General features: G+C 38.5%; 3 protein-coding genes and 1 pseudogene across 4 annotated transcripts; 2 read left to right on the forward strand and 2 right to left on the reverse strand.

The window, feature by feature from the left end:
• Positions 1–5,562: 5,562 nt before the first annotated feature.
• Positions 5,563–8,097, forward strand: LOC130512919 (uncharacterized; annotated as a pseudogene).
• Positions 8,098–10,349, reverse strand: LOC108861099 (uncharacterized). Of its 2 annotated transcripts, none has more exons than XM_018634927.2 (6): positions 10,180–10,349; positions 9,646–9,732; positions 9,435–9,528; positions 8,954–9,106; positions 8,803–8,860; positions 8,098–8,730 (listed from the first exon to the last, which is right to left on the reverse strand). In XM_018634927.2, the coding sequence occupies exons 2-6, from the start codon at positions 9,698–9,700 to the stop codon at positions 8,266–8,268; spliced, it is 825 nt and encodes a 274-aa protein (XP_018490429.1). In that variant the 5' UTR covers positions 9,701–9,732; positions 10,180–10,349; the 3' UTR covers positions 8,098–8,265. The 2 variants fall into 2 exon arrangements, with proteins under 2 accessions (XP_018490429.1, XP_018490427.1); XM_018634925.2 differs by having other exon boundaries at positions 8,954–9,094; positions 9,646–9,718; positions 10,180–10,347.
• A 147-nt stretch (positions 10,350–10,496) lies between these two features.
• Positions 10,497–11,942, forward strand: LOC108861097 (protein ELC). The gene has a single exon (XM_018634922.2). The coding sequence runs from the start codon at positions 10,576–10,578 to the stop codon at positions 11,770–11,772; it is 1,197 nt and encodes a 398-aa protein (XP_018490424.1). The 5' UTR covers positions 10,497–10,575; the 3' UTR covers positions 11,773–11,942.
• A 612-nt stretch (positions 11,943–12,554) lies between these two features.
• On the reverse strand, positions 12,555–13,943 carry LOC108861101 (nascent polypeptide-associated complex subunit alpha-like protein 1). The gene is made up of 4 exons (XM_018634929.2): positions 13,796–13,943; positions 13,570–13,645; positions 13,160–13,290; positions 12,555–13,061 (listed from the first exon to the last, which is right to left on the reverse strand). Exons 1-4 carry the CDS (start codon positions 13,850–13,852, stop codon positions 12,714–12,716), a joined length of 612 nt encoding a protein of 203 aa, XP_018490431.1. The 5' UTR covers positions 13,853–13,943; the 3' UTR covers positions 12,555–12,713.
• Between the last annotated feature and the right edge of the window lie 32 nt (positions 13,944–13,975).

The raw sequence follows: 13,975 nt of genomic DNA on the forward strand, positions 1-13,975 counted from the left end.
AATTTAAATAATTGCTGCAGGATCTTATAGTGTGCAGTAAAAAAATGTTTATTGTGTGTATTTTATACTATGCTAAATATAGTGTGGATAAATTTAGGCATATAATCTATTTTGACCAATCATGTTCTATAATGATAATCCTTTTAGCAGAACACTTTTGATTGATGTCTCATCTTTCGTCTCTTCCTCCTCAATCTCCTCAGTCCTCATGAGCCCTTAATTAGGGCTGTACAGCTATAAATTTCAATGCTTCATCTTCCATTGTATAAGGCTAACTCATCGTATAAATTAGGGTTATGTGATTCATGAGAGTTAATTAGGGTTGTACAGCTAGTGACTCATGAGCTTCAGAGAGGGAGGTCCAGCTAGCTAGTGACTCGTGAGCTAGAGAGAGAGAGAGAGAGAGGTCCAAAGAAACCCTAGAGACCATGGGGTAAATGTGTCAAATGTAGTTGGTGCATGGAAGCAAATTTTATAAATTGGAAAAATAGAACATCTAGAACTTCAGTTTTTCTCAATAGGACTTTGTTAAAGATTTTTGTCCCATTAGACTTTTAATTAATGTTGATACGATTATATCCTTAGACTAATTAAAATTTAAGTTAATTAAAATACTTGTTAATACAATTTTATAAGTAAAAAAAGAAATATAAATTAAATACAAAAAAGGAGGAGGTCACTGAATCGAGAATTTGCATGTCGGAGATGGGGCAAGTCGATGAACCTGTGGTGATCAGACAAGCCAGGCCCACTTTGAAAGTTCTTCCATCCCAAGCTGTGTCGACGAAACCCGATGCGATTTACTGATGATGGAGAGGGGTGGATCGAGGCGGATGACGAGTACATAACCAGTTTGTAAAAGTCTTTTTAGTCATTGATCGATCAATAAATTTGACATTACATCTTTTTTTTTATCAACTGATTTGACATTACATCAAAAAATTTATAATGTTTCTAAAGAAAGCCTTGGATTGATTGGCAATGTTATCAATTCTACCTGCGTTTGTATGAAATCAGTTGGTTATAATCAGTTTAATATAACCTAAATGTTTAGTTATTATAGGATTTTTAATGTAAAACCCCTCAAATAACTTTTATTTGGATAAAAACCCCTCAATTAAGAATGTAATAGAAAAACCCCTCAAATCATGTTTTTTAATGAATTAACCCCTCCGTCTACAATATCGTTAAAAACCAAAGTTTGCCGTTAAGTACAAAACGCTATCGTTTCATTTAGTACAAAAAACGTCACAGCTTTTTCCATCTATTCTTCATCTCTTTTTCAAAAAATCCCCAAATAGATTCTAGGGTTCTTCTAAGTTCTTCTATCCAGTCCTTTTGGTTTGATGAGTGGTCTCCAATGAGGAGGTTGTTTGAGAGGGGATGCATCGATCTGGATATTCATATTGATGCTACTGTGGAACTTGCGAAACAGTTTACCGCAGACGTCGTCATAGGAGCACACTTTCCCAGGAAAAAGATGTGTGTCTGTGCAGAGGGGCAGAGGATTGATTTCGTCCTACTTTCCACACAAGGCAGACTTGGAACTTGACTAGAGAGGTGATCCACATCTCTTCAATTTCGAGGAAGCAAAAGATTTGCTAAAGCTATGGAGTTTTGGTTCGCTGCCAGAGAGTAATCAAATACTCTGTTTTTTATACATAGCTAATAAATTTTCATATTCATTGTACAAAATCTTCTTTGATATGATAAATTTAAAATTCTTTAAGAAAATAAGTTCTCTCCAATCTTTTCTTCATTCATCGTTCAGATAAATTAGAGTACCTATACTTTTTTTTTCGGTCTGTGAGATAATGATTCAATTTGATGGAACAAGAAGTTTAAGCATGAAGACTGAAATGTTTTGACTGTGGCGAACACTTTAGTGAACAAGAAGGTCTCATTAAAGGTTGATATTGAAGCACGTGAGAGGCAGGTGTAAGCATTAATCATTGGATCCTTTGTAAAGTAAGAAGTCTTCAGCTTATTCTCGATACAGAACGAGAGTCAGAGTCGACGTCTTCTTCGTTGGAGTTTCACAGAGATAGAGATCGCGACCAAAGAGAGAGTAAATACAGTGAGGTTTGCTAAATTTGGTCAGCTATTATCTTTCGTTGTTGGTGATGTTCATAGAGGTTGTTGCTGTCGTTTTGGTGACAGTGTCAGTAAGTCACTAGAATAACACGTACATGAAAATAGAGTTTCGACATGAAATTACAAAGTAGAGATGGTTCTATTAAAGACTTGAAATTACAAAGTAGAGATGGTTAACATCTCCGCAACATCAATATCAGAGCATAAATCCTTCTTGTCCTGATTAACAACACCGGATGGGAACTTGGGAAGTAGGAGAGCTTACTCATATTCTCTGAAAATCCACCGCTCGACAATATATCTAGCAACATCTTCAAATTTTGGTTTTCAAAATCAACTCTGCAGCATCTTGTTTCCCCACCATTATACGATCCATCAGCCGCCCAATACCCTCCAGCATGTAACCGAATGTAAAGTGTCCTGTGAATAATGGATAACCTATTTTTGTTAACATAAGTCAAAACCAAACTGAAAATTAAAGAACACAAATAGTTACCTCGTCATCTAAGAAGCTCCTGTCACACTTAATCTCTCTCTGTCTCTGTCTCTCTTTCTCCCTCTGTCTATATGTCTCTCTCACGTTTCTGTTTTAAAATAAGCTTCAACACTCTTAGACTAAAAGCCTCACAAACCCGAAACTGAACCACAAACTACAAAATCTCTCTCTGATCTTTTGATATCTTGCAATATGTGTCAAAAAATCCCAAAAACCATATATTAGATGATTCTGAGGATTCTGTTCTTCATCTCTCGATAATTAGGGTTTCATGGTTTGGGGCTTTTGATAGGATCTAATAAAATTAAACAGATAATGTTGCCATTCAAGAGATATACTTGTCGTTCTTCTTTATACTTCGTGTTGTTTTTGTAATAAATGAAATGCAACGTTTTATACTTAACGACAAACTTTGGCTTTTAACGACACTGTAGACGGAGGGGTTAATTCGTTTTAAAACATGATTTGAGGGGTTTTTCTGTTACATCTTAATTGAGGGTTTTTTATCACAATAAAAACTTACTTGAGGGATTTTTGCATTAAAAATCCTTATTATAATTAAATTAAATATTTTCAAATATAGTTTGAAATTAATATTTTGAAATAGTTGAGTCATCTATAAACTAGCATATGTAATGCAATGACAATCTCTAAATAATATATTTAAAATTCCTACAGTATCTGGACATGTGCCTACGCTCTTGCATGATGTGTAGTAAATATTAAATGATGAATCTGATATTATAGGCTCTACGCTCCTCGAGTCTGGTGTTTGATCCCACCGCTTTGAAGATGTAGATTCCTACGATGTTCTGTATTAGTCGTGAAGTACTACATGAGGTACTACAAGCGTGTGTCATGAATTGGAGCTGAATGGGAAATCGAGTTTTGTGATGTGCGTGGACTTGATGAGCTTGGAAAAGGAAAGATGATATGTGCTTGAAGACATATGGACGTTTTCCATAAAGCAAAAAGGAGTTTACTTGAAGATGAAGTTTTCCATTAAAATAAATGGAAAGTTACCTTATGTGTATTGGAAAGACTTGGAGAGCAAGTGGAAGACTTGGAGATTAAGTTAAAGACGTGGAGAGCAAGTTCTGATCTGCTATATAAGGAGAGACGTGCTTTATGAGAAAGTCAGACCTCACATAATAGAGAGAGGGGTTTCATTGTATATTGGTGTATCTGCTTGGTGTCGAAGCAGTGTATGTAGTAGTTGTCGATGGAGTCCGATGTTGACTTAGTTTGGTGTCCTTGGTGTTGACGCTTTGTGTGGTGGAGTTAGCCATCGTGTATGTAGCTTGTGGTGAGCTGTGTGTGTGCTTGGGTGATCAAGCTTGGTGTCATTGGTGTGCGTTAGGTGCTGACGTACTTGGTGAAGTACTTCCAAGAAGTGGAAGATCGAAGCCTAGACTCAGGGGGAGTTTAGCAAAGGAGGTTTCATTGAAGAAGTCTGTGAAGATTGCAGCTGTAGAAGACAGTGTGCTCTGGCGTGTCCGGATGGGATCCGTTGTATTCCTAATCTTTGTAGATTGCTCCTTAGAAAAGAGTGGTAGACACTCGTGTGTGTTGTACCATATAGCAATTGTAGGTTGCTCCTTGTTCTAAGTCAATGAAATCTGGACGAGGTCCCGGGGATGTAGGAAACGAACCCCGTTAACAAACTTTGTGTGCAATTTACTTTCTGCACTAGTTTTTGTCGCACTCACTACATTAACAAGTGGTATCAGAGCAGGTCACCTAAGTTACTGGTGTGATCTGGGAGAGTGAGGACAGAAACTTGTTCAGGAAGTAGAACAAAGTTTGATTGAAGATTGATGAAGATGGCGTGATGGGATTTCTTCATAGATTTGGAAGGTGCTGATCTTCGAGTTGGTTTTTGACCATGATGTGACTCATAGGGGGAGATTGAAGACATGGTTTTCAAACCAGTTATGATGAGTGCACATGCATAGTCAAAAAGGGGAGATTGAAGATGCAGATTCCTAAGATGTTCTGTATTAGTTCGTGAAGTACTACATGAGGTACTACAAGCGTGTGTCATGAAGTTGGAGCTGAATGGGAGATCGAGTTTTGTGATGTGCGTGACTTGATGAGCTTGAAAAGGAAAGAGATATATGCTTGAAGACATATGGACGTTTTCCATAAAGCAAAAAGGAGTTTACTTGAAGATGAAGTTTTCCATTAAGGTAAATGGAAAGTTACCTTATGTGTATTGGAAAGACTTGGAGAGCAAGTGGAAAACTTGGAGATTAAATTAAAGACGTGGAGAGTAAGTTCTGGTCTGCTATATAAGGAGAGACGTGCCTTATGAGAAAGCCAGACCTCACATAATAGAGAGAGGGGTTTTATTGTATATTGGTGTATCTGCTTGGTGTCGAAGCAGTGTATGTAGTAGTTGTCGATGGAGTCCGATGTTGATTTAGTTTGGTGTCCTTGGTGTTGACGCTTTGTGTGGTGGAGTTAGCCATCGTGTATGTAGCTTGTGGTGAGCTGTGTGTGCTTGGGTGATCAAGCTTGGTGTCATTGGTGTGCGTTAGGTGCTGACGTACTTGGTGAAGTACTTCCAAGAAGTGGAAGATCAAAGCCTAGACTCAGGGGGAGTTTAGCAAAGGAGGTTTCATTGAAGAGTCTGTGAAGATTGCAGCTGTAGAAGACAGTGTGCTCTGGCGTGTCCGAATGGGATCCGTTGTATTCCTAATCTTGTAGATTGCTCCTTAAAAAGAGTGGTAGACACTCGTGTGTGTTGTACCATATAGCAATTGTTAGTTGCTCCTTGTTCTAAGTTGAAATCTGGACGAGGTCCGGGGATGTAGGAAACGAACCCCGTTAACAAACTTTGTGTGCAATTTATTTTCTGCACTAGTTTTTGTGGCACTCACTAACATGCTTTTCTGTTTGGACAACGCGATAGGCAGATCTGATAGTATTAAAATAAATAAATCAATCTACCGACTGAAAAGTACTTTATATTGTTGTTAACTACACCTTATAGGCAGATCTGATGCGAGTGTTAAGCTAAATCTCAGAAGCTCACATTCAAAACCTTCTTCAAAGCAAATCAATGGCGATCACCGAGTTTCTGCCTAAAGAGTACGGATATCTCGTTCTTGTCCTCGTCTTCTACTGCTTCATCACTTTTGGATGGGCTTTCAAGTCGGCAAAGCTCGCAAAAGGTTTGTCACAAATTTTCCCTCCATTTTCCTTTTCCTTTTACTCGAATGACGATCATCTCATCTCCTAGCTCTTGATCTCTATCGATTCGTATTGATTATTACTAGGTATGGAACACGTGTGTCGGTGTGTATATAAGAACGTCCATTTTTTATTTCGAAAAAGTTTACCTGTCACAAACATAGATTGAATACAATTACATTTCATTGCATAATGATACTAGGAAGTACGAATGTATATTTTTTACAGTTCTTATCTATTATATTAAAAGAGAAGTCACAATTTTGATTATTTTTTTTAAAATGGATTCTTAACTAAAATTTTTTTACCATTCATTAATTACTAAATATATGATTGAATAATATATCATTTCTAATAAATTATTCCTAAAAATCAGGATTGGTTAACAAACACATATTTGAATTACTTAATAAATGATTCGTATTGGTGTAGTTTAGATAAACCATTGTATATTATAATGTTTTGACAGAAATAATATATGTGAGAATGTACGATTGAGATAGATCATTAATAGTATAGTTGAAATAACTATCAAACCATAAAACCATTTGTATGCAGACAATTTCAACTAAAATTAACCAGTTTAATTAACCAGTAAACTTCTCTTTATATTGTTGTAGTCACTAAAACATTATGAATGCATGCTCAATCTTTATATATATTGGTTAGTTAAATAAGAAAATAACAATCCAAAAATATATATTATATAGAAAGAGATACAAATATATGTGAAAATTTGAAACAACATATTCATTAAAAAATTAAACGAGAAAATTATTATGTTTTAAGAAATGATAGAACACATCTAATATATATTATTATATATACCAATTTAGAATTAAAAATAAAATATCTATATAAAAAGAAATGAAAACAAATATCCGGTCGAGATCTAGTTATAATTAAAATACAAATACGTAAACATCAATTAAAATATATGTTAGTGTAGGTAAGTTATTCTGAAATCTTGATTACAATCTAAGATATTTTAAAGTAATTAAAACAAGCAGTTACATCTTACTCTTTTTCCCTAGTTTATTTCGTTTTGTGCCATAACCTTCATACTTGAGTATGAAGTAGTTATTTTTAGATTGTACATTTTAAATGAACAACACATTCTTTGGATGTAAAAACACATTTTTGTGATGAAAAAACATCTATAGTCATTTGCACAACTTTTTTCAGTAGTTCATGTTGAAAAGACACAAATTATAGATCATTTCATTATTTGACAACTTGTTAGAAACTAGTCTTATTTTTATAAAGAAAAGACACATATCCTTTGGGATTTTTTTTGTTCAATGTTCTTTGGGATTTCTATTATTATATCTCAACCTTTTAAAATCCTTACATGTGAAAAGATACAAAATTGCATACATACATTATTTCATAATTTGATAAATTTTTAAAATTAATCTTAATTTTATAATGAAAATACATAACCTTTGACATTAATAGAGATTCCTATTATTAATAGATTTGGGTACTTCTCTCTCTATCTTTTGTGACCTCAGATCTGACAGATATGGGTACTTCTCTCTTCTTTTGTAACTGTTTATTTTTCTGTTATGTAAGAGCAAGTCCAATGCTGTTACTCTCGAGGTAAGTTTTTTAAATTATTTTAATCCTTGATGCAGGTACAATGTGCAGTTTCCAACATTATATGCTATAGAATCAGAAAACAAAGATGCTAAGCTCTTTAACTGTGTTCAGGTTTGAAACCAATAACCTTTCTTGCATGCGTTTCTGTTATCATATCTGCATACTTCTCTTCAAGTCAAACTTGTTTAAACATTGTGGCTGTAGAGAGGACACCAAAACGCTCTAGAGATGATGCCAATGTACTTTATACTAATGATACTTGGTGGGATGAAACACCCTTGCATCTGTACTGGCTTGGGTTTGGTCTACAATATTTCTCGATTCTTCTACTTCAAAGGTTACTCTACTGGAGATCCCACAAAGCGCCTCACCATCGGGTTTGACTTTTTTATTCTTGATAATTTCAACTTGCTATCTATATCCTCTAATTTTTGTAAACTCTATGTTATTACAGGAAATACAGTTTCATGGGATTGTTTGGTCTCATGATCTGTACCATCTCCTTTGGTGTCACTCTCATCCGCGGTTAGGCCAGTTCTACTCCTTTGTGAGGTTGATGATTCTATGGAGTTTGGATCCGGTCCTTATGAGTTGTCTACATGCTTATGTTATAATGTTAAGAGTTCGTCAGGTTGTTGCTTACGGAACTGTTTTTTCAAGTTGTAATAAAACTATGGTTTTACGTAAAACAAAGAAACTTCACATCCCTATGCAAAGGTTTCAAAGTCTCTCACCGGGCAAGTCTATTTTAAAGGGTTTTGATTCATACAATACCTATAAACTGGAAGTGGATTCTTATCACAGAAGAAGCATTTTCTAGACAAAACCACTAAAATGCTGCTACTCTATTTAATGTCCTATTTGTAGTACTTTTGCCTTTAACCTTCTTCTTCGTCATAGTCTTCTTCCTCGTCTATCCTCTTACCCAAACTTGCAAACTGTGCTGGATCTATTTGGCCTAACTCCATTGACCAGCAGGTATATTCCTCAGAGGCCGTGGCTGCTGCGACTGGTGCCGGTTTGGTCTCGTTTAGGTCGAGAGATTCAGCGTTGAGATCAAAGTCATTGCCTTCTTTTGGACTTTGAAGTTGTTGTTGTTTGGTGTCTTCGTTTGATGCTGCTGCAATGCCTTCCTTCTTCTCAATCTCGTGTGGTGCTGACACTGACTCATGCACCTGGGTACTGTCTTGAGGAGGTTTCTCTTCCACCATGGAGGACTCAAGTTCCATCTCGCGGTTAAGATTCTCTCTCTCAGCTGCTCTGGCCGCTCGTCCACCACGGCCTCTTCCTCGTCCTCTCCCTCTACCACCCCTACCACTGGGCTTAGCATTACCCATCTCTTGCTGCAATAATTAGCACAATTTCAAAAACAGAGTGATTAACATGAATAATGCATAAGAAGAACATGAGCTCACTGTTTTGCTTTTCTTATACTCCTCGTCGCTGTCATTCACTTCATCACCGACCGGCTTCCTGATTTAATCAACCATTACGCATCAGCATGATATTGTCTTATTAAATAAAATAGAATAAAAACAGAATATATATGGACGCCAAGAGATCAACCTTCTCTTGGAGATGGTGCGATCATCCATGGTGACATCACCAGGCCCTTGGCCCTGCCCTTGCGCATGGCCATAGTCAGGCACCTTGCTCACAACTTCCCTCAGAAAATCAAACACGTTGTATCTTTCCACACAATTTTTTCTGTAAACAAAACTAAACACCCTTTAATAAACGTTGATGCAGTAGTATAACCAAAAACAGTATGAAGAAAAAAAAGGCTAAACAAACTTTTTACCAAATAAGCAATATAAAGTTCTGTAACATCAACAACATCCTCACGGAGTTGGAACAGAGCCTATGAGTTGGAAGCTCTTCCGCTTAATAACATCTTAAACGAGAACATCGATAGTTTACAACATTTGAAACCTCGATAGTATATAAAACGCATTCAAGTAAAAACCTTTCATATTCTTTAGGCAGTGACGATTTTTTAACATACAAAGGAAAGTGAAAGATAAGGGTTAAAAAATGTGCTGCTTACAGGTGCAATGAGCTCACGGTCTTAGCTCCTCTTTCAAGGGTAATCTCATAGGTACGATCACAAAGGTCTTGCAAGAACAATTCCAAAGATTTTGCTGTGATTAAAGGACAAAATAGTTTAGCCAAAAAAAAAGGTATAAATAAATAACCACAAGTGCCTTCAAACTGAAGTCTGCGATAAAAATAAAATAAAAAATAAAAGCATGACTTACAAACTAAGACAGGCACAGCCAAAGCTATCTTGCCAACATCCTCGTCCGCTTGCATAATCTTTTTAATCCGAGCCTACAAAATCGCACCTCAAAGACAAAACACAATTTTAAGCGAATTATGAGAAACACAAAGTGAGCACCACCATAATACATTTTAACACAAAGTGAACAGAAAGTCTCAATTCTGTGAATGATCCTACACTAACCAGTAACCATCATTAGCAGTTCAGCATTATACTACGTTACTAACTTATGAAACCATCAACAGCTTCTAATCAAAGTATCAACACTATCTCTAAAAACCCTATGCAATCCACCAATAGCTAAAAAAAACGACATCTTTTTCAACACACAAGACACCTAAAGCCGTTGATAAGACCAATTCGCCAGGAATGAGATTAATCTAAGATTCGTCTTTAGAACAACACGTGATTTAGCGAGAACAGTGTTTGGAAACTCGGTCCTAAAAAACATAAGTATGTTGGAGAAATTGGACTTTAAAAAGTTTCAGGAGATAAATCAATTAAAACTTACAGCTGGGAAGCGAGTATCGAGCTTCTTCCTCATCGTTTGCAAACCGTCGAATTGATAAAAAAAAAAACGCAGAACCGACCCCTTCAGACAAGTACAGAAACTCCTTTCTAAGATCGGAATCGTCTCCCTCCTTCGTGGATCCGGCGACGGCGGTTTCCTTGTTAAAAAAACGGTGGATGAAGAATCACAAGTAGTATTTGCTAGATTGACCATACACGTGGCGAGTTACTATTGGATTGTAAGAGTCTTCTCGTCACAGGCTTATTAAGGGTAAAAGAGTCATTACGTCATAAAACGCGTATAAACATTACTTCTTCCTCTACAACCAAACATCCTCTCGTATTCTTCTTCAATCAGACATCCAATCGCCGTCTCCACCGTTAAGAATCCGAGATAATGGTTCCGTCACCGTCAAACCCGCAACAGATCCAACAATTCCTCTCCTCCGTCCTCTCACAGCGGGGCCCAAACTCCGTCCCATACGACGAGTCCACCAAGTGGCTAATCCGCCAACACCTCCTCAACCTAATCTCGTCCTACCCTTCCCTCGAGCCCAAAACGGCGACGTTTATCCACAACGACGGCCGATCCGTAAACCTCCTCCAAGCCGACGGAACCATCCCGATGCCTTACCACGGCGTCACCTACAACATCCCCGTCATCATCTGGCTTTTAGAATCCTACCCTCGCCACCCTCCCTGCGTCTACGTCAACCCCACCGCCGACATGATCATCAAGCGGCCCCACGCGCACGTCACCCCCTCGGGCCTCGTCTCCCTCCCTTACCTCCAGAACTGGGTCTACCCTAGCTCCAATCTCGTCGATCTCGTCTCCGATCTCGGCGCCGCCTTCGCTCGCGATCCTCCTCTCTACTCCCGACGCCGTCCGGTGCCATCTCCGTCTCCTCCGCCGTCGCACGATCCGTCACTGACACGTCCTCCACCTCCGACGGCGGCGGCGGATCAGAGACCGTTCCCGCCGTCTCCTTACGGCAGAGTGCAGCACGTTCACCACAACCAGCACCAGCAGCAGCAATCGGACGACGCGGCGGAGGTTTACAAGAGAAACGCGATCAACAAGATGGTGGAGATGGTCCACGGCGATCTCTCCTCGATGCGGAGAGACAGAGAAGCCGAGGCGGAGTCGCTGCTGAGTCTGCAGGGAGGTTTGAGGAGGAGGGAGGAAGAGATCAACAGAGGGTTGAAGGAGATGGTGGAGGAGAAGGAGACGCTCGAGCAGCAGCTGCAGATCATCTCCATGAACACTGACGTTCTCGACTCTTGGGTTAGGGAGAATCAAGGGAAGACTAAGACTTTGGTTGATGTTGACGTGGATGTGGATAAGGTCTTTGAGTGTGTGGACGCGCTCTCTAAGCAGATGCTGGAGTGTACTGCTTCGGATCTGGCGATTGAAGATGCGGTTTATGCGTTGGATAAGGGGTTTCAGGACGGGGTTGTTCCGTTTGATCAGTACTTGAGGAGTGTGAGGTTGCTTTCGAGGGAACAGTTCTTTCATAGAGCCACGGGGTCTAAAGTTAGGGCTGCTCAGATGGAAGCTCAGGTTCATGCCATCGCTGGTAGATTACATTCGTGATTGTGTTTTTCAAAGTTATTTTCTTTTTTTGTGGTAATGATGCTGTGTCACAATCCTGTTATATATAGTCTGAGGATCTTTGAGGAGAAGTCTGTGGGGCTTTGAATTAAAATGTCTATAGACACATGTGTGCACATACAAGTTTGAATGGATCACGCCCTTTTTATTTCTTTGTTCAGTTTGTGATAGGAGAATGATTTGGGATCTTTGTGATGAATCTATTAGGTTTTACAATGTTTAGTGTCTATTGAATCGGAACACTTTCTATTCTCCTTTCCCCGGCTATGAAAAGAACGGACCTATTATAATCCATTAGCTCTTCAAGTCTTGTTATCAGCAAGACAGCAACTACAGCATATCCTTAAACCTTGTTAAACGGCTTCAATGTGTGTGCATTTGAATTCTTGTTGAGTTGTTGTCTTGGATAAAGGCGGATACTTCAGTGCAACCTTTTTAGCCTCTTTCCTTAGGGAGTTAGGTAATAAACATCAGATTTATGCAGCTCTCTCTTATAACCAAATCTTCTTAAATCCTTCATCTATAGCTTCTTCACAGTTCTTGCACTCAAAAGACTCTTGTTGGAAGTCTATGAACCTCCACTTGTTGCACTCTCCACACTGTGCAGCGTATTGACAAAAGGAAAAAAAAAAACAAACGGACCCAGAAAAGGTTGTAGACAAAAGGAATTGTCATGCAAAGTTGAGAAAGCCCTTATGAAACAACATATAACCAAAGAGATACCTCACTTATCCAACCAACTATCCGCATGAAACTAAAATCAGTAATTGCAAAAACTTAAATTCAATAATTTATGAGGTTTACTAATACAACATTGAAAACACTTAAAAGAAAGCATGAAAGTCAAAAAAAAAAAATTCCGAATCCTTTTTGACAATCTCTGGGACATATAACTCAAGTTAAACCACACAAAAGAAGTTTGTTTAGGTGGTAAGCTCCATGATAGCAGAGACAATATCTCCATCAGCAGCCTTGAGAGCCTTCACTGCTCTTGGCCTAGGCACACCTGCTTGGGTCATCACCAACTCAATGTCTTTTGGCTCAACTCCTTCCTCGTCAACCTCCTCATCATCATCCTGCACCACTGCTGCAGCGCTGGAGGACGACTCACCCTTTGAGATCATGCTGCTGAGATCTGGAGCCTTGAACTGCTCGGCCGCTTGTGACTGGATCTGAGAGCTCAAGTCCTCGATCTTGGCCTCTCCGAAGATCACGTATGTGTCTGATGCAGGGCTCTTGAACACATCAGGTTTTGATATGACAAACATGATCTGTATTCGAAAACAAATGTCCCCCACAATTTAATACATTTGAATGTGTAAAACTAATGAGGATTGAATGTTGCAAAAGAAATAGAAAAAACACTAACATTCTTGCTCTTCTTGACGGTAACACGGCTGACACCAGTGATGGGTTTCATTCCAAGCTTCAGCATAGCTTTGCGACTCTTCTTCTCGCTTCTGCTTTGCTTTGACTTGCCTCCTGCTTCTCCATCTTGTCCTGTTTCACGAAGCACAACACAAAAATGAAAGAGCAGTGCCATTTAGTTCCAAAAGTCTCAAGCATACCATTCACACAGTGCAAGGATCCATTATACATTTATACTCATTTCAAGCTTGTATGACCATATATCTTTCTATCTTACACATTCACACAGAGACTCTGAGCATAAACCAATCTGCCTAAGACATAAACTAAAAGAACACTAAGAACCACACCGTAGTTTGATGAAAGAAACGAACAATCTTAATCAAAAGAATCAAACAAAGAAGAACTTACCCTCTGCGTCATCATCATCATCGTCGGAGTCATCCTCATCGTTGTCATCAGCGTCCTCAACTTCAGGCTTATCAAGCTACAAGCAAAACACACATCGATCCCAAAACCAAACAAAATCAGACACTGCCAAACTAAATCTGTAACTAATATTAGCATATACGAAAACAGAAAGCTAAGATCTGAACTGAGTCTAGTTATGTTCCAAGTAAAATAGAGTTAAGATTACATCGATCTTCTGCTCTTCCAATTTGGCGGCGAGGATCTCTTTCTCTTCGGTAGTCATGATAATGATATGTGCGTCGGTTGAAGTCGAGAGTGTGTGTGTGAACTGTGCGGAAACCTTAAAACCCTAGAAGACTCTGAGACCTAGTTAGTTATGGTGGTGAAGACTTGTGTAAAGTCAAAA

The sequence above is a fragment of the Raphanus sativus genome, chromosome 5 (genome assembly GCF_000801105.2).
Source record: "Raphanus sativus cultivar WK10039 chromosome 5, ASM80110v3, whole genome shotgun sequence".
Lineage (NCBI taxonomy): Eukaryota > Viridiplantae > Streptophyta > Magnoliopsida > Brassicales > Brassicaceae > Raphanus > Raphanus sativus.